At 39.4% G+C, this 17,417-nt stretch overlaps 4 protein-coding genes across 5 annotated transcripts; 2 read left to right on the forward strand and 2 right to left on the reverse strand.

The window, feature by feature from the left end:
• The first annotated feature begins 2,905 nt into the window (after window positions 1-2,905).
• On the forward strand, window positions 2,906-4,869 carry LOC106452816 (protein WVD2-like 1). 2 transcript variants are annotated; one of them, XM_013894992.3, is made up of 5 exons: window positions 2,906-3,123; window positions 3,537-3,739; window positions 3,850-4,023; window positions 4,102-4,284; window positions 4,359-4,869. In XM_013894992.3, the coding sequence occupies exons 2-5, from the start codon at window positions 3,554-3,556 to the stop codon at window positions 4,602-4,604; spliced, it is 789 nt and encodes a 262-aa protein (XP_013750446.1). In that variant the 5' UTR covers window positions 2,906-3,123; window positions 3,537-3,553; the 3' UTR covers window positions 4,605-4,869. The 2 variants fall into 2 exon arrangements, with proteins under 2 accessions (XP_013750446.1, XP_048606051.1); XM_048750094.1 differs by lacking the exon at window positions 2,906-3,123 and adding an exon at window positions 3,141-3,171.
• Window positions 4,870-5,719: 850 nt separating this feature from the next.
• On the forward strand, window positions 5,720-8,367 carry LOC106452814 (renalase). The gene is made up of 8 exons (XM_013894990.3): window positions 5,720-6,200; window positions 6,516-6,788; window positions 6,873-6,999; window positions 7,071-7,132; window positions 7,210-7,416; window positions 7,490-7,611; window positions 7,684-7,822; window positions 7,895-8,367. Exons 1-8 carry the CDS (start codon window positions 5,826-5,828, stop codon window positions 8,051-8,053), a joined length of 1,464 nt encoding a protein of 487 aa, XP_013750444.1. The 5' UTR covers window positions 5,720-5,825; the 3' UTR covers window positions 8,054-8,367.
• On the reverse strand, window positions 8,306-9,916 carry LOC106452815 (probable WRKY transcription factor 39). Its single transcript, XM_013894991.3, has 3 exons — window positions 8,939-9,916; window positions 8,745-8,870; window positions 8,306-8,671 (listed from the first exon to the last, which is right to left on the reverse strand). Exons 1-3 carry the CDS (start codon window positions 9,619-9,621, stop codon window positions 8,524-8,526), a joined length of 957 nt encoding a protein of 318 aa, XP_013750445.1. The 5' UTR covers window positions 9,622-9,916; the 3' UTR covers window positions 8,306-8,523.
• Window positions 9,917-13,715: 3,799 nt separating this feature from the next.
• Window positions 13,716-16,399, reverse strand: LOC106452813 (protein CLP1 homolog). Its single transcript, XM_013894989.3, has 7 exons — window positions 16,026-16,399; window positions 15,326-15,394; window positions 15,149-15,244; window positions 14,840-15,081; window positions 14,612-14,750; window positions 14,108-14,538; window positions 13,716-14,012 (listed from the first exon to the last, which is right to left on the reverse strand). The coding sequence occupies exons 1-7, from the start codon at window positions 16,251-16,253 to the stop codon at window positions 13,877-13,879; spliced, it is 1,341 nt and encodes a 446-aa protein (XP_013750443.1). The 5' UTR covers window positions 16,254-16,399; the 3' UTR covers window positions 13,716-13,876.
• Window positions 16,400-17,417: the final 1,018 nt, after the last annotated feature.

A 17,417-nucleotide genomic window follows, 5' to 3' on the forward strand; every position in this document is an offset into this window, starting at 1 on the left:
AGATTTGTTTAGAAGTTGAGAAAATCCTTTATAGATTTCAAGGAAAAAGAGTTTTATGTGCAAAGTATTCTTGAGATCTTTTGGTGAGAGATGAGAGTTGGGTTTGACATTAGGAAGTGATTGTGTAACCTGTATGTTTGGGAAAAGGGTAGATTAATGGAGATTGAACATTGTATGCATGAGTTGGTCCCTTTCTTAGATATATTATGTGCAATGTCAAGGCTACTTGTTTTGAGAGTAAACCACTTTAAAAGATCATGGATTTTGAACCTCTTGACCCACTTGAATAAAAGCCTTCCCTTACTCAACCAAATGATTTGGACCAATTGACCATTTGCAAGAATTCACTTGATACTATGCTTAATGAACTTGAAAGTTGGCTGATTTGCATGTGTGAATGCATGATGATGAGTGTAGGGATGAAAAGAGTTGAGATAGGCCTAGAGAAGCTAGAGTATAATAAGAGAGGGTGTACTAATGCTGAATTTAGATGTTGATTTCAGTGCTTTGTGTGTTTCTTTTGGATTTGAGCTCCCACCTTCAAACCTCTCTCCCTATGAGTTCTAGAAAGTTCACTTGAGGACAAGTAAAAGAATAAGTTTGGGGGAGTTGATATCTTGCATATTTACATTGTTTTATCCATTTATTCATGTGCATTTTCATCATATAGATTAGGATTTAGCCATGTCTAGGTTGCATTTTGCATACATATGTCTCTATTAGGTATTGGAGTACCAGATGGAGTTCCTGGAGACATTTGGGGTGCATTTAGAGCTCAAAGGAGGTGATTAGAGTGATTTTTGGACGAGCACTGCCTGGAGCGACCAGCCCAGAGCGACTATCTCAAGTCGCTCCAGCCAGAGCGACCTACCGGAGCGACGCCATGAACTCGCTCGCCCTATACGCTTTGGAGCGACCTCCTAGAGCGACAAGGCGAAGTCGCTCCAGCTCCTAGAGCGACCTCACCACAGCGACGTCTTCAGAGCGACACAGCCAGGTCGCTCACGAGGAACGACCCGGGAGCGACGTCTTCGGAGAGACACAGCCAGGTCGCTCGCGAGGAGACGACCCGGGAGTGACGTCTTCAGAGCGACACGGCCAGGTCGCTCGCGAAGAAACGACCCGGGAACGACCTCTCGCAGCGACGTGCTGAGGTCGCTCCACGTCTATTTGTTTGGCCGAATTCATGTTTTCTCAAGGGCCTTTTGGTCATTTCATTATGCACGTTTTTACTTTTCAAAACCTATGTTTTAAGTACTCTTGGCCGCCACCAAGAGAAGAATCTCTCTTTTTTAGAGAAGAACTAGTGAAAACTTCTTTTGATTCAGATTTGATTGCTCTCGTCTTGTGTTCTTGTTGATTTCTTATCTATTTCTCTACATGATTAATCTGAAATCCACCATGGGTTTAAGAGGAATCATGGAGATTAGTGAGTAATCACCTTTTGAATTCATGGGTTAGGGAGATCAAGGGTGATTAGGTTAGTTCTAGGATGTTTTAGTGTAGATCATTCTTGTTCCTTGCTAGTAGAGTATTCATAATGCATCTTTTGAGTTGGCCACTCAAAAGTTGATCTTTAGGCATTTTCCACCCACAAGGTGTTTGATGAAATGCCTGAGACAACTCTCCTAAGCTTTTAACATACTTTACCAAAGACATTTGTTGTTAAAGGTGTTAAGATAGCCAATAGACTTGTTAGTAATGATTGCTTTCATATTATTCAACCAAAGACATTTGATGTTTGAGATATGTTAGCAAATGAGCATTCATCTAGATATAGAGCTTGTTTAATATTGTGTCTAGGCTTAAGGTTGATAGTTTGATTGATCGTTTGCCATCCTTAGTTCGAAACTTGATCACCCAAGGTCTAATCCCTATGCCCATGAGTTCTCTTTTCCCTTAGTCAAGAAAGTATCATTCTGTAATTGCTTTCTAGTATTATTAGTAGTTAAAACCCCTTTAAATCATCGGTTACACTTAGATTAAGTGAGTACTTGCATTCTCAGTGCTTGAAATCCCTCAGAACTGGTTCGACATTCACTATACTACAACATTTGTCTTAGGAGCTTGAAAACTCCTAACATCACCACTCTACCCTTGGATCCTTTGGATCTTATGTAACAATAGAAACAAACTTGTGTTTGAGAACAAATTCTTTTCGGAAGAAATGTGAGTTCTTAAAGCCACCCAAGATGCTCGAGCTTGGAAGACAGCTCAGGATTGCATTGAAAGCTCCATTACCACATCATGTGGCCCCGATCATTCAGGTTTCTCCTCCTAACATTTACACTTGGTCTGTTTTTTTGGATGCAGCATGGAATTCAACATCTGGAGATTGCGGACTTGGATGGTATCTCCGGGATGCTACTGGAAATGTCGCTGAAAAATCATCATCTCACCGTCGCTTTGTTCCCTCGGCTCTGGTAGCAGAGACATTGGCGGTCAAGGCTGTTGTGAAGGCAGCCATCTCTTCTCATGTCAGCAACTTAAATGTCTTCTCTGACTCAAATGCTCTCATTTTGCTCTTGAAATCTCAGGCCCAAGATATTGTTTTGAAAGGTGTTCTTCATGATATCAGTATCTTGGCTACATCTTTGAATCTATCTCGTTTAATTTCCTACCGCGTTTAGCAAATGTTGTAGCTGATTCCTTAGCGAAATTAGCATTGTACTCTCTTCAATCCCATGCATCTGCAACTGCATGAACACATATGTTCCTTTGGTAATTTAAGTTTGTGTTTGATAAAAAAAAAGTGATAAACTAATTTTAACCCTTCTACGTTAACCAGGAAACAATGCAGTAGATTTTCAATATTTAGAAGATAGAATTTTTTTTTAAAGTTATGCAAAGCGCCAAGAAATTCCAAATTGCATTTTTTTTTAATTAAAAATAATTAAATTTTGAAAACTCCCAATGAATAACCAAACAGCTTAACAAATCAGACCCAGCTCTCCAAAATAGTCACCAATTATTTTTCTTTAGAGAGAGAGAAAGTGGGGGACAAGTTTGGTCTGTATAAAGACATTCATTTCAAATTTGTCTGCAAAATCCTCACGGGCAATTGGAGAGAGGAGACAGAGGTGGTGCACAAGAATCCTTCCCTCGTCCCCCTACACAAGTCTTGTAAGAACAATCTCTCTCCCATTATCAATTTATCATCCTTTGTTTTAGGTATATGTTCTTCATCGAAAGTCTGTTTCTTCTTCTATATAATTATTCAAAAAATCTCAAGAATCTCCTCTGTTTTTCCATATAGATTTCAAAAGTTTACATTTTTATTGTAAAAATTGACTCTTTCTCGATCTGGGGCGGTTAATGCGTGTTGGGTTTCACTTTTTGAATTGTTCTTTTGTGACTCAAGAATGTTCTAACTTGTTCCTTACATACTAATTTTGAAAAAACTGTAAATTCAATCAAAGATGAGATTTTTCTTTTGTCGGAGATTTTGGTGTATATAATCTGAGATTTTACAAAATTTGAATCTGTGTAATAAAAAAGACTATTTTGTGTTTTTGTTTTCCTGGATGATACAAAAGGCTATAAAGCAGTGAGAATGGGAAGAGAAGTTGTTGATGTGCCTATGAACCGAAACGCCACCGTTTCAAGCGGTAGAGTACACGTTGCTCCTAAGATAGCTGCAGCAGCTGGATCCGAGACCGAGGAAGAGTTCGAAGTCAAGGAATGCACTGAAGACGATTCTCATTCCGAGAATGCACCTAAAACCCCTAACGTTTCTAGGGTAAAACTTAACTTTTCAGACAAACTTTTTTTTTTTTTTTTTTTTTTTTTTTTCAGACAAACTTTAATGATTTGTAAGCAGTTTGAGAGGTCTAAATGATTGTTCTGCAGCGTGATGTTCCTCTTGTGGCGGTGAGGAAGCCATTGCAACCTGATAACAAGAAGCATATGGATGATGAGGACGATAGTTTCTCCATCGCTTCCTTGAGGAGGGCTAAGTCAGGAGTGACTCATGGAAGCGCTCCAACGTTCAAGAGCGCTCAACGTGCTGAGAAGCGCAAAGAGGTAGTAAAGACACTCTCTCTCATATTTATAAAGTCTACTTTCTTCTTCTGTTTTATTAATTGATCTTTTTTTTTTTAGTATTACCAAAAGCTTGAGGAGAAGAACCAAGCGCTTGAAGCCGAGAGGAACGAGCTTGAACAAAGGCAAAAGGAAGAGCAAGAAGCGGCCTTGAAACAGCTCAGAAAGAATCTCAAGTTTAAGGCTAAACCTGTTCCTAACTTCTACTACGAGGCGCCTCCTGCTAAACCTGAGCTCAAGAAGGTAATACTTAGAACCGAAACTCTCTTTTTGTTCTTGTGATAAAGTTAGCTTATGATGTTATTGTATCTTTCTAGCTTCCTTTGACCCGTCCCAAGTCGCCAAAACTCATCCTTTCTCGGAGAAAAAGCTTCAGCGACGCGGTCACCTCGTCGTCCCGTGAAGAGGTTCTGAAGACAGCTTCTAACAGGAACCGACACAGCACCGGAACAGTGAACAAGAACGCCAATGCTGTTCATGACAGCCCTCGTTCCAGATCTGGTAAGGGTAAAGGTTGTCTGAAACCGGTTAACGAGTCCTTGGAAGAAGCTTGTGAGGCTTGAAAACGGTGATGAAAACGGTGTGTTTACTACTCTCAGAGTCTAACTTTGATCTTGTTGGAGAAAATTTAAAATGTTTTCGGTTATTTCCGGTATATGGTTGGTTCACAATGTAACCGTCTCTCACGGTTTTACTTTGTAAGGTGAAACTTTTTTACGTTATTGTTGAAGAAAACTCCTAATGTTTAAATTTGTATATTTTGAGTGTTTTTGGATCTTCCACCTATATGTTATTGACTACTACATGTATATATTATTTGTGTTAATATTGTCAGAGGAAGATTCATATAGAATGAATCTTACTATAAATTTTATAGCAATCATAATTGATTTTGTTTCTTCATAATAATAAAATAAATATGTATATACATGATCAATTGTATTATATAATTTACATATAACAATATTACTATATTTCAATTAATCAGTTTTAAATTTGATTGATTTATATATCAAACCATAATTATATAATGCAGTTTCTAAATCAACATTCATATTATTAAATTTAAAATTATGTTTTTCTATTTCGATTTTAATTGGTTTTAGTTTTACCGGATTAATCACTTCTACTTTTTGTTTGTATAATAAGCTTCATCAATAAAGATTTGTAGATGAGAAAAAAAAATTCTCATTGTCATATTGTAATTTAAAATTTGAATTTATTTTTTTTTGCGCAAAAATTTTGAAATATTTTAAATGTGGTAAAAAAGATATACGAAAAGAAAAACAGAACAAGGGTGAAATGGTCATTTTAAGTGCTTAAAATTTTGAGATAGAAGGACTCATATGGGCGATGACATGTTTGCGAGATCTACCTTGCACTTTGATTCATATAGAGACGGACTGTTCCGACTTGGTAGACATAATTGCAAATCCTACCGACTGGCCAGCGTTTGCCTCCGAGCTAGTCTCCTTTAAACGACTACAGGTAGAATTCTCAGTTTTTTAGCATTAACCACATACACAGACCTACTAACTTGCGTGCAGATTCTCTTGCGAAAGAGGCGAGAAATAGTGGTGTACTCTTTTACCATATAGATCAGACTCAGCCGGACAGAGCGTCTCTTCAGAACGAGTCATGCCTGACTACCACTTGATCTAATTGATCTAAGAAGATGAGCGTCGTCGAAACAAAAAAAAAAGTGCTTAAAATTTTGAAGATAACAGATAGACCTGAAACTCAACATTTATGTTAGCCTCCCTCCAAAAATATTAAAGCAAACCATGGCCACTTCTTTAATCCCACTGTCTTCTTCATTCCTCCAACCTCTCAAATTCAAAACCCTAGCTAAACCCAGAACCCCTAATCTGACCACCACCAGAAAAATCACAACAACCTGCGATTCCCAGAATAAGAACACAGGGGCGTCGTCGAACCCCAGCAGCAGAAACCCTAATTTCCAGAAACGTCGCAAATCCTCAAAGTATGGAACTTCCAGGAGATCAATCCTCAAGAAGTCCTTCTTGCAAGAGCAGGTCACGTTCACCGCGCGTGTCTCCGAGGATCCACAGGTGGCGATTATCGGCGGCGGAATGGCGGGTCTCGTCTGCGCGCTGAACCTTGAAGCTCGCGGCGTAAAGTCCACGGTTTTCGATACGGTTCGTCTCTTGGGAACTCCCCTTGATTGTTTTTCAATTCTCAATTCTCAATTCTCAATTAGGGTTTTGGGTATCGAGAAAGTTTCGGTCTTTATGTGTTTTTGATGTTGTAAATTCACTTCAAATCCGTGCATTTTTTGGTTAATTAAGTCACCTTTTTCGATAAGATTCGTCTCTTCAAATACTGGGGAAACTCTCTGTGACTGTCCTTTATTATCAGTTAGGATTTGGGTATAGAGAAAGTTTCGGTTTTGAAGTGTTTTTTGCTGAAACAAATTAAGTAAGACTCTCTTTTGTTGTTTGTGTTGATGTTAGGGGATACATGGGTTAGGAGGAAGACTTGGGACAAGGTTTGTTGAACCACAAGGACTGGTTTTCGACCACGCTGCTCAGTTCTTCACTGCGGATGATTCTCGGTTTATCCAGTACGTCGATGGGTGGTTAGAGAAAGGACTTGTTCGAGAGTGGAAAGGTGCTGTGGGAGATCTTGAAGTTGGGGGCAGTTTCTCGCAGTTTCCTCCTTCATCACCTCCAAGATACATTGCTGTTAATGGCATGAGATCTCTCGCTGATTCATTGCTACTAGAGGTTGTTGTTGCAACAAAAAAAAAGAGTTTTTTTTTTGTTACTTTTTGTGAGGTGAAGTAAATAATATATTTTGATTCTTTGCAGAGTCGATTGGCGAATGTGGTGAGACCTTGTTGGATTAGTAAGCTGGAGCCACTTAATGGAATGTGGCATTTGAGTGAGAACGGAACACCTCGTGGTCAGTTTGATGTCATTGTCATTGCTCACAATGGTATGAAACCGTATTGATTCCTCTCCCTGTCTCGCTCTGTAGCTCAAAATGGTTCACCTTGTTGTGTTCAGGTAAATGCGCGAATCGTTTGCTTTCTTCATCAGGCTTACCACTCGTTGCTAAACAGATGAAGGTAGACAATATCTTCTAGTGCAACAATCAAACACACCTGTGACTTCTTCTGATGCAATACTATCTTTTGTGTTTTAGAAACTTGATCTTAGTTCCATATGGGCGCTATTAGCAGCGTTCGATGATCCTCTTCCTACAGTGAACTTCGAAGGAGCGTTTGTGAAAGGAGTTGAATCATTGTCTTGGATGGGAAACAACTCCGCAAAGCTTGGTAACGGTGGAACTCCACACTGCTGGACTTTCTTTAGTACTGCAACATATGGGAAACAGAACAAAGTTCCTCAGGTTAGTTTCTTAAAAGCTTTACTACATAAATGTTAAAGAAACTGTAGAAACCAAATATTTTTATCCCTCACAGGAGAACATTCCAACGGTGACATCAGAGAAAGTTAGAGCTGGGATGCTTCAAGGTGTGGAAATTGCATTGGGCTTGCCTGAAGGCTCGCTTCCTAAACCGGTTTATACACGTCTCCAGCTATGGTAAAGTATTGTATTAACGGTAGCCAAAATGTTTTGAAGTCTTGATGGAGTGATTCAGTTTTGCTTGTACAGGGGAGCAGCTCTTCCAAAGAACACTCCTGCAGTTCCATGTATATTTGATCCACAAGGCCGTGCTGGTATATGCGGTGACTGGCTTCTCGGTTCTAACTTAGAATCCGCAGCCTTAAGCGGTGAAGCTCTAGGAAACCATGTAAGAAGCTTCCTATGATTACTCTTCTTAACAAGGCTGTGTCCTAATTGATCCTCTTGTTTTCCTCTGCAGATTGCGGATTACCTGCAGAATAGTGAAGCTAATCCGGAAGAGTTTGCAATCGGTTTACATGATAGGCCAAGTCCTCTTGCTGGCCATGATATTGGGCAGTTCCCCGGTTTAACATCGGTGGGAGAGAAGCAAGAAGCTGAGGCATATCAACTTCTGTGAGTACGTCAAGCTACTATGATCAAAAGATTCAAGAAGCAAGAACACATCGATGCATTTTAGGTTTGTAAAGCTTACGCTGCCCACTTACAGGACCTTATAGTTTCAGCCTTCTTCGTCATGGTTAGCGGCTTAGCCATTACTAGTTTCATATTCTGAATCTGTCTCTGGCTATGCATGAAAGTTTTGTTTAGGCTCAAAAGTTCATTGTACAACAGCCAGCAGTGTTTTGGGGGTAACATTAAAAACAAATTCTGATCCAAAATGTAAAAGATTAGCTTTAGAAGCCAAATTGTTGATGCTTGTTGGTACTGCCACAGAATCTGAGTTCACAAAATGCTCTTATAACTCATGTTAAGTAGAATATACAATTGCAAACACAGCTACAAAGACCAGTTTCTTGAATCTAATTCATTGTTCTTCAAATCCAAGCGTAGACGCAAAAAGCACAGACAGTGACTGACTCTATTTCATCAGGTGTGAGCTGATTGTGAAGACAACAGTCTTGAATGGTTATGCTCGCCTTCGTAAGTCACAATCAACATGGAAGTTTCATCTACACATCGCTCGACATGCTTCCTTGCTGGACAACCTCTCACACTGCTGCACTTGTAGTATCCCCTGCAAATAAAGGAAACTTATATCAAATGAACACAACCTTCCACCAAAACAACATGAATATGAATATATATACCGTGGATGTGGTGAGCCTTTGATAGGTTTCTGCCCATACTTCCTCCATGAATACTCATCTGGAGGTATATCTGCAATCTTGTTGCTTATTGCAGGCACCTTGATTGATCGTTTCACCCTAAGTTTCCTGCAAATAAACTCAAAACCTTTACAAAGCATTCAACAGATCACATTGGCACAAAGAAAGTTACAAACCTCTTCTTGGAGCAATGACATTTGCTTCTACTTCCACACTTCAAACCACCAGAACACATCTTCTTGGACATCTGGTCAGATCCACGTGACAATCCACTTAAATGAAACGAGCTCCTATCGTAATCCACTGCACTAGTATCCATACTAAGAGATGATACAAACGATCTTGACCCGTTGGACACACTCGGAGTATAGCAGCTACTACCAGCTCCATCAAACGTCAGGTTCACACCGCTACTGCTCCTAGAGTAAGCTATCTGCTGGTGGTTGTGGATTAACTGATAAGGACCTCGAAAAGGCGGCGGCGGCTTTAGCTCCAGGAACGACTTCTCAACACACATTCTGTGGCTAAGTATCGATGGAGCTGGAACCATCTGAAGAGGCTCTGGTGCAAGAACTTGATTGTAATCACTAGTGCCATCGTTACCACAGGAGATAGGACTTTCCAAGAAGATATGCTGAGGAAAAGATGGGATAAACTTCTTGTTGAGTCTTCTGAACTTTGCATGACCTGGTGGTCCTCTGGTGAAAAGAGAGGATACTCTCTTGAACTTGGAAACTGCTTCACTTGTTTCAACCATGAGAGATTTAAAATCACAACTTGTTTGTTGTTGTGACAAGAGATTCAAGACTCCATGACAGCTTTCTATAGCTAATTTGCTAGCAATTTCAACTTCCTCCATTTTTTTTTCTTCCTTCCACACAAGCTTAAGATGATAGAAGAAACTAAACTAACACCAAAATATAACTAGAGAGCCAAGAGAATCATATATCAAGTCTTAGTGAATCTAAACTGATAAGACATGAAAAAGAGTGCACCTTTCAAGCTAATCAGATCAAATCCAAGACATCTACACACCATGTAATAAAACCAAACACCATTAAGTTCTTTCCTCAAATTACTGAATCTTTCCAAATCACTTCACAGGAAGAGAGCTGAGTAAAAATAGAATCTTTCCCAAGTCAAGAGCAAAAAGATGAGATCTTTTGTCTATACCAAGAAAGATAAAGTTAGCTCATAAGAAGGGAAACAAACCAAAAAGCTCCATGAAAACTGAGAGCTAAAAGAAAATGAGATCCTCAGAGCAGGAAGAAATATTCTAAGGGGAGATTAGGATAAAAATAAAAGAGAAAGAGTGTTCCTGTCTATTTGTTTGTTTGTGTAAGAGAGAGAGAGAGATGTTGAGAAGAGTGTCAAAGGTTATGACTTTTGCTTTGTGGGTGGGGAAGAGTTGGACTTGCTTTTTACTAAAAATTCCCCCACTACCATTTCATATTTTAAAATGCAAAAAAAGTGTTCCTAATCTTCTTCGTTTATCCAAAACAAACAAAAGCTAAAGTTGAAAAAGACAATATTATTATAATTACAGTACTAAAAAGACATTAGAGTAGAAAGGTGGTCGTCGCAGTCTCAGAGGAGAGAAGAAAAAAACAGAGTTCTCTGTTCGAGATTTTCCTAAGTGGGTCCTACTAGTGGACCTACTTTTTACCTACTAATTTTTTTTTGGTAATTATATTGTAAACATGGAAAAAAAAAAATAATGAGAGAAAGAGAATAGAGTTCCATACCTGCTTTTTTCAGATTTGATGATGATACTATAGTCCAAAAACATTAGACCATTGTTTTACTCAAAAACATATATTACTACAAAGAAATTAAACTACATGTTTTGGTACATTCAGAACTAATTGTTTTATCAAGATTCCTACTAACTTTAGTATTCAAAAATGGTAATCTAATTTGTAGTTACTAGTTAGGAATCAAATACTCAATGGACTAAACTTTTACAAAGCTTTATTGGTTCTTCCCGTCTTTAAAGGTGTGTTCATAGGAGTATCACAAAACAGGTTAATAATCCGTCTCTTTATGGACAAAAAAGGGTTGACGTAGATTGGCCCCCTGAACTACTCAAACCAACAATTTTCCACCCCGATTTTCGGCCTCTTCAATTATCCCCACAGAATAACAATTGCATCAATTTTCCACAATTTTGGTCAATTGACCAAATAATGTTTTCACTAATAAAACGCGTTTAAGAAATCTGATTACCCATTTGCAGACCCGATTAACACTTAACCCGACCCAAATCCTCTAACCCGAATTCTCAACTAACTTAAAATTGTCGCGTTCTCTTCTCTTGTTCATCATAGGATTTGGGGGAAAAGAGAATTGGGGCTAGGGTTCATCGAAAAAAATCCCAAATTGAGGAGAGTGAGAGAAATCTAGAGTTTGTGAACGATTCATGGAGGACGACGAAGGAAATGGAGATGGTCAGGTACATGTTCATTCCTCTGCGACAATGGAGAAAGACGACGCAGATGGAGCAAATTTGGTCGATGTTCCTGTAACGACAACAACGATTAATCAAGACGAAGCAACTCAAGAGTGGAGCATTCCGGTTACTCATCTCAGTGAAGAAGAGGCAGAAAGATTGGTTGCGGTTCTTGTCCAGAGTGAAGATGAAGAGGAGGAGTACTGGGAGTATGAACTGGGAGAAAAGCCGAGCAGAGCCAACAAAAAAGAGAAAGAATATGAGAATGATGCAATTGGTAATGGCAAAGAAGATGAAGAAGAGCTTGAGGATAGGTACGAGCATGAAATCGAACAATCAGTGGCTGAGTTTGAGGATGAGGAGGTCATTAGGAGGTTTGGGTTTGAGTTCAAAGAAGCTGTCTTGGATTATGCTCTTACGAAAGGTCGAAACATTGAACAGAGCAGGTGGGATAAGACGAAGCTTAGCTTCAAGTGTGGGATTAGAGGTAAATGCAAATGGAGGGTTTACTGTGCCTTTGATGTGCCTACTCAGAAGTGGTTAGTGAAAACAAGGTACAAATATCATAGTTGTACACCCAATGGGAAATGTAAACTCTTGTGAAGCCCGGTTATAGCTAGGTTGTTTCTGGATAAACTGAGAGAAGACAGTGGATTAATGCCTGAGAAGATTCAAGAACAGATAAAGGAGACCTGAAAACTCATATCATCACGGAATCAATGTCAACGAGGAAGAACATTAGCGCTAAAATGGCTGGAGAAAGAGTATGCAGACCAGTTTGCTCACCTACGAGGTTATGTGAGAGAGATTGAGAAGACCAATCCGGGTTCGAGCGTGGTACTTGATACTATAAGTAATGCAACCAAAGAAGATGTATTTGATCGGTTCTATGTATGCTTTGAGAAGCTTAGAAGCTCGTGGAGAGGGACATGTAGGCCAATAATAGGGTTCGATGGAACTTTTTTGAAGGTTGCAGTCAAGGGAATACTGCTCATTGCTGTAGGACACGATGCTAACAACCAGATATTTCCTTTTGCTTGGGTTGTGGTACAAGCTGAGTCTACGGATACATGGCTTTGGTTTATCAAGAGACTGAAGCATGATTTGTCTCTTGGAGATGGCAGCAAATATGTTCTTATATCTGATAGTTCAAAGGTATCATTTAAAAATAATGATTTGTCTGTTTGAGTCATTAACCATGTTAGTTATATTGATGTATTATTTCAGGGACTTATAAGCGCAATCAAATCAGAGTTACCAAACGCAAATACATATTGATATATTGTCTAAAGGATGAAACAAATGACATAAAAGGTCTCTAAAACAACACACAAATCGCTTACACTTGACACTTAAGGTGTTCACTATACCAAAAACAACACAGTGACAAACAACACATTGACAAACAATACAACAAAGACAATTACCAAAGCTTACAACAAAGCCATGTAATGACAGCTAGACAACCATTCTTCTGCAAAGCCACATCCTCTTCACTTTTCTCAGTCTTCCTCATATATTCTAAATCTTCTTCAATTGTTCTTTGTCTTGCTTCAACTAAAGAAATCTCTTCAGCTAAAGCTTCATCAACCCATTTGAAGATATGGTCTTCCCCTTTTCTCTGCAATAAAAGATTAAATTCACTTGTACATTGTAGATAACTCAAGCCAACAACATATGATGAAGGAAGACGGGTTACACGTACCTGCATCGCCATTTCACAACGATAGAATTTCCGAAAAGGATTCTTATTTGTCTTTGAAACAAATGTTGCAATCCCTTCTCCGCACCAGCAGCGTGTTGGAACACCATGAACTCCTCTGTTTCGCCTTGAACAAGCGCCTCTGATATGCCCAGAAACACATTGACCAACCAGTAAGAAACAAATAGAAGAAAAGAAATTGAGAGAAGATTTGATAAAATACCCAGATTTCGCTATGTATGATGCACTCCTACTTTTCTCCATCGTCGCAATTCTCTTTTCCCTTAAATCGTAGGATGAACCCTAATTTTTAAGAGAGAAGAAGAGAACGCGACAATTTTAAGTTAGTTGGGAATTCGGGTTAGAGGATTTGGGTCGGGTTAAGTGTTAATCGGGTCTACAAATGGGCAATTAGATTTTTTAAACGCGCTTTATTAGTTAAAACGTGATTTGGTTTAATTGACCAAAATTGTGGAAAATTGATACAATTGTTAGTCTGTGGAGATAATTGAAGAGGCCAAAAGTCGGGGTGGAAAAATTGTTGGTTTGAGTAGTTCAGGAGGCCAATCGACGTCAACCCAAAAGAAAACACAAATAAAATAAAAAGATTTAAGAGTATGCAGCTGCTTTGAGTAGACAAACAATCCTAATATTCTTTGGATCAGATTCTTACTTTTAAATTATTCCACTAGTTTCAATTGAAATTTTATCACTAACTTGAATGAATTACTAACATTTTTCATCAGAGAAAGTTCACCACTTAATATCATGAAATTACAAAAAAAAAAAAAAAAACTCCATCTAATCCACAACAACAATTTTTTCAAACTTAGAACATTGAGCATTGTTATATAGAAAATGACCCATCTGTAGTTAAAGTTACATAGAGAATTTGAGCTGTAGCATCACTCTCTTAACAGACAAGATGGCTCACTCTTCTCTAATCTAATCATCATCTTGCTTCTAATGACTCTCAAGCCATGTCAAAGATCCAGCGACCAAGATCTTGCTAGGCAATGCCCCTGGCGATGGTGCTAAATACGTTATCTTCTTCCTCAGCACATCAACCTCAGTCACATACACAAACCCTGAAACATTGCTGCACACAAAGCACCACAGAGAGAAAGAAACAAACATCAAACAACGCAATGACAAAAGAAAAAACGGAAGTCATCAAGAACATATTGAGATTACCTAGAGACAATCTGGTCCGGTTCTTCTGCATATGAGACAGCGAGGATAGAATGCAGCAGATCCCTCTCTTCAATATTTACAGGCGTCACCCTCAACGGATTAGAAACAGGATCAGACCCTATTGGAAGAGCCGACCTTGGAGCTTGCGGTCCACCACCAATGCGGAACACTTGCACATCACTGAAGCTAGATGTATTGGCATAAGGAGAGAGTTCTTTCGTTAGTCCGTAGAAATACTCCTGAATCCTAGAGCTTCTCGCTACTTTACGGTAGTCACGGTTCCTAGCCACAACTCCACCTGACTTGTGAAGCTTCACCACGTCAACATTACTCTTACTCTTCAGCACGTCTTTAAGCATGCTGAAGAGCTTTTCTTGACCCAAGACAAGTACCACCGAGGCGTTGAATGTTTCTATTGCGTGGAGAAGCAGCTGCAAAACAAACACACAGAGACAGTTATTTTTTAAACAAAAGCTTTCAGAAGTAAACAGAACCAACGTTTACCTCATAACCGATACCATCGATCCATCCCATTGTGTTGATCACCATTCCAGCAGCTCGAGACTCAGGGTTCCCTAGAAACTGTCTCTCCAGCACTTGTGCAAGCTCCTTCACCATAGTTTTGTACAGTTCAACGTTGTTACTGAGAGAATAACGATAGAAAAAGTTCTTTTAAAGATACTCGTGGAGAAGAAAACAATAACAATTATGATGGGGGGAAGAGACGCTTACGCTGGTGTAGTGTGACCGTAGTAGTAGACGAGAGCCATATCTAGAGGAAACCCTTCAACAGGATCAAGCGGCATCTCTATAGGTGTAGCAGCAATAGAACCAGGTATTGTAATGGAGCCTTGGCCAACATCAAGGTCTACAAACGTAGGCTTCCATCCCTGTTTGGCTGCCCAACTAATAAGCATCTTAGTCAATGTGCTCTTCCCTGAATCCGTAGGCCCTACTACAATGACCCTAGGTCCCTGCACAAAGCCGATTCTATAAGAATCAAATGATACACAAGAACAAGATCAACAAAGAGAGGAGTACCTGAGGAGGTTCTGAGTCAGTAGATGTGAAAGCTTTAGCAAAACGTCTCCTTGCATCGAGTATGGCGTGTACATTAACGTAGCTGACCATTGGTGTCTACAAAAAAAGCTGAGAGCTTCTTAGTAATCAATCTTTTGCTCTGAAAGGAAGAGTGGAAGATGAAACAAGAACCCTTACCTCATCTGCTGTATAGTCTGTTTCTGTGACACCATCCATCTCAATGGTGGCTCCATACCAAGTGAAAACCTGACAAGAATCAAAAAAACGATCTTCAACTTCTGAAGAAATAGTTACCGAAACCACATCTCCTCATAATCTCTATAAGAACTAACTTAACCGTTCTTAACTGATTCGTCATGATACAACCTAAAGCTTAAGCCCTTTCATCCCAAAAAAAAAACACAAAGACCATAAAGTCTTCAACTTTACCCAACCCATGAAGGCTAGAGGAGTGAATTTGATAGAAACTCAAATTAGTAACCAGAAGGAAACAACACACAAGAGAGAAACTTGGCAGAACCACAAATCTACTCATAGATCACCAGACGAACTAACTTAACGGTTCTAAAAACTGATTCATCATGTTTACTAGCTAAAGCTTAAGTCTTTCATCTCAAACAAAACACAAACACCATAAAGTCTTAAACTTTACCAAACCCATGAAGGCAAGAGGATGAACTTGATAGCAACTCAAAGAACATACTTGGAGATTAAATAACCATAACTAATATTATTACTACCTAAGCCTAAGCCTTTCATCCCATAAAGAAGACAGAGAGACCATAAAGTCTTAAACTTTACCCAACCCATGAATGCCAAAGAGTGAACTTGATAGCAATTCAAGAACACACTTGGAGATAGAGGAACCATAACGTACCGCAAATTTGAGGCGAGGAGGGAAGGTGCGCCAGATCTCAGGAGGAAGCTCAGCGCCGAATATCTCAGCCGTCCCGTTAACGACACGGAGTCTGAGAGGCTCGTCGGAGACTTCGATTCTTAGCTCGCTTTCTCTGTCCAGCTTCACCTGCTTCAGATTACTAGAAGAACCTCCAGGAATGGCACCACTCATAGCCGGTGGGTTCATCGACGGGCCACCGTAAGCCATGACAGAACAATCAATATCTAAGAGAAGAGAACGAGAAGGGTCAATGGCGAGAAGATAAACGACGGCGAAGGATGAACGGAGATGCAATGGCGAAGAGAACTGATGTCATTACTTGGGGCGGATCTTTAGCTTTTATTGTGGTCTGTTTCCTTTTTTTCTATAAGGGTAAAATTGGAATATTAAATTATTCCCGGTTCGAATCGCGCCAAAGCATAAACCAAACAGCTTTTTGGGCTCACACTGTGTGAAGGTAAATGTGGCTGCTTCTTTTGTGTTGTGTAGAGATAGATGCTCACGGAGTGTGCTTTGCTCCTTTGTGAAGGTAATGTAATCCTCTTGCCTTTGTTTCCAAGTTAACGGTGGATTCTTTGTGTGTTTATAGATGCTCTCACAGAGTTTTTCAAACGCCATGATGTAATAGTAATGAGACTTATGTTGTATTACAGTATAAGTCCATACATCCTTTTAGGACGAATATAACTCTTCTTTTGGAGAGCAGACCCCTCCCAAAGTTAAGTTTTTGATCACAACTTTGGTTTTGTAGTCTATAACTTTTTTTTTTTGGTGTAAATGTTAAAAAGTGTCGTATAACTCGAGTGATGTTGGAATCGTCAAACTTTTGAGTTCCATGTTTGATTTCGTGCAAGGAGAATCTCCTGGCATAGACCTGCTTGTATGATTGGATAAGTGACTTCCTTTTTTTTTGTCAGCTGGCCATTTAAGATAGATCAAGTGTTGGTCAGACGAGCCGATTTTTCATGGAACACCTCCGTCTGTACGCGTCTGATCTATATGGAAGAAAATATAGCATTTGGATCTTGTTTCTTTCGCTAACGCGTCTGACCGACCATAGTTTCTCTTCCATTATATATTGATCTAGTTCCTGATGAGGTAGAGTTTCCATATAGCTGACCTGACCATGAAATTCAGAACACGTGACTTGCCTTAGATCAACAAGAAACAAAGACCATGCTAGACATATATCGTGTGGTCCAACACTCTTCTTCGTTTTCTATTTTCTCACTTTGTCTTCTATGCATTGAGGTTACTAGTGTAGTAGTGTGTTGGTGTGTTTCTCATTCTCAGTTTTTCTGTCTGAAAGAGAAGCGTACATAGTTAGAGAATACTTGGATGAGAGGATTACTAAAACCATGTTGAACATAT

Source organism: Brassica napus, chromosome C3 (assembly GCF_020379485.1).
Source record: "Brassica napus cultivar Da-Ae chromosome C3, Da-Ae, whole genome shotgun sequence".
Classification (NCBI taxonomy): Eukaryota; Viridiplantae; Streptophyta; class Magnoliopsida; order Brassicales; family Brassicaceae; genus Brassica; species Brassica napus.